The 1,517-nt window shown below is 38.2% G+C and overlaps 1 protein-coding gene across 1 annotated transcript; it reads left to right on the top strand.

The window, feature by feature from the left end:
• Positions 1–362: 362 nt before the first annotated feature.
• Positions 363–1,024, top strand: LOC126881310 (uncharacterized; the record flags this gene model as incomplete). Its single annotated transcript, XM_050645524.1, has 1 exon — positions 363–1,024. A coding segment is annotated over exon 1 (546 nt), but the record flags the coding sequence as incomplete, so codon positions are not given.
• Between the last annotated feature and the right edge of the window lie 493 nt (positions 1,025–1,517).

The raw sequence follows: 1,517 nt of genomic DNA, 5'->3' as shown, positions 1-1,517 counted from the left end.
GTATTTAAAGTTATATATATATACACCGTTCTTAGGCGTCAACGCCCTTCAGTAGGGATCTATGGAGGAGTATCACCAAGCCGCAAGCCCTTATCCCTTGCCATACCGCTCCTCCATAGGCCGATCAGACGCCAGTTTTTTCCAGACCAAGCCGTAGACTCTATTGAGTTTTATACTACGGCGTTGGCCTTTTAATAATTTCTTGACCTGGCTGAGGCTCGAACCATCGATCGCAAACCACTAAACTTGTCGATCGACTGCGCCTTTGCCAACTGGACCGTCTAGACCGACGTATTTAAAGTTACATGATTAAAAATGATAATGCTGATGATGTCGTGTTAGTAGGAAATAGTGAAAGAGACTTAGAACAAAAACTGGAACAGTGGAGACAAGCTCTGGAGGAAAAGGTTTAAAACTTAGTAGGACAAAAACAGAGTATTTGGAATGTTCATTTAAAGATGGAGCTACTGCAAATAAAATGGTATCTTTGGATGGTAAAATGATTGTAAAAAGCAATAGTTTTAAGTACCTAGGATCGGTATTACAGAGTAATGGAGAAATAGATGGAGATGCATGCAGTAGAATTAGGGCTGGATGGATGAAGTGGAAAGAAGCGAGTGGTGTGTTGTGTGACAGAAAAATTCCAATGAAGCTGAAGGGAAAATTCTATAAAACAGCCATAAGACCAGCTATGATGTACGGAACTGAATGTTGGGCAGTGAAAAAGAAAGAGGAACAACGAATGCATGTGGCGGAAATGAGAATGCTTAGATGGATGAGTGGAGTGACAAAGAAGGATAAAATTAGAAATGAGTATATTAGGAGAAGTCTAGGTGTGGCACCAATTGATGCCAAAATGAGAGAGCATAGGTTAAGATGGTTTGGTCATGTTCAACGTCGAGACGTTAACCACCCAATACGAAGAATAGCTGAAGTGCCGATTCCTGGAAGGAGTAGGAGAGGAAGACCAAAGAAGACCTGGGGGGAGACGATAAGGCAGGACATGTTGGTAAAGGGGATTAACATTAATATGGCCCAAGATAGAATTTTGTGGAGAAATGCAATTAGGGAAGCCGACCCCGCATAGGGATAAGGCAAAGAGAATGATGAATGATGATGATTAAAAATGATAAGTCTGTTTGCCAGATAAAAATAATGATATTATATTCTGTACTGCAAGAGCTACTTTTGATAAATAATATTTCATAAATTTTTCGTATATACATATTATATAGATTGGCAACAACGCATTGTGCGAAATAAAAGAGTTAAACATTTTCACCAGAGTTTATCCCGGTTTTTGAGGTAATAGCGCGAAATAAATACTTAACTATATGTGAAAAATTGTATAAGGACAAACTATCTGCAGTGCAAAAAATAGTGGCAAAAATCGTCCTATAAGTAAGTTATAGAACATTTTACTTTAATCAAAACAAACGACATTTTATAAATTCCAGTTCTTTTGACAACAGATAAGAGAACAAGTCTTGATCAAATTAAAAGCGACGTTACCGGTT

The sequence above is a fragment of the Diabrotica virgifera genome, chromosome 1, assembly GCF_917563875.1.
Source record: "Diabrotica virgifera virgifera chromosome 1, PGI_DIABVI_V3a".
NCBI classification, from domain to species: domain Eukaryota; kingdom Metazoa; phylum Arthropoda; class Insecta; order Coleoptera; family Chrysomelidae; genus Diabrotica; species Diabrotica virgifera.
This window is presented reverse-complemented; position numbering and strand designations above follow the sequence as displayed.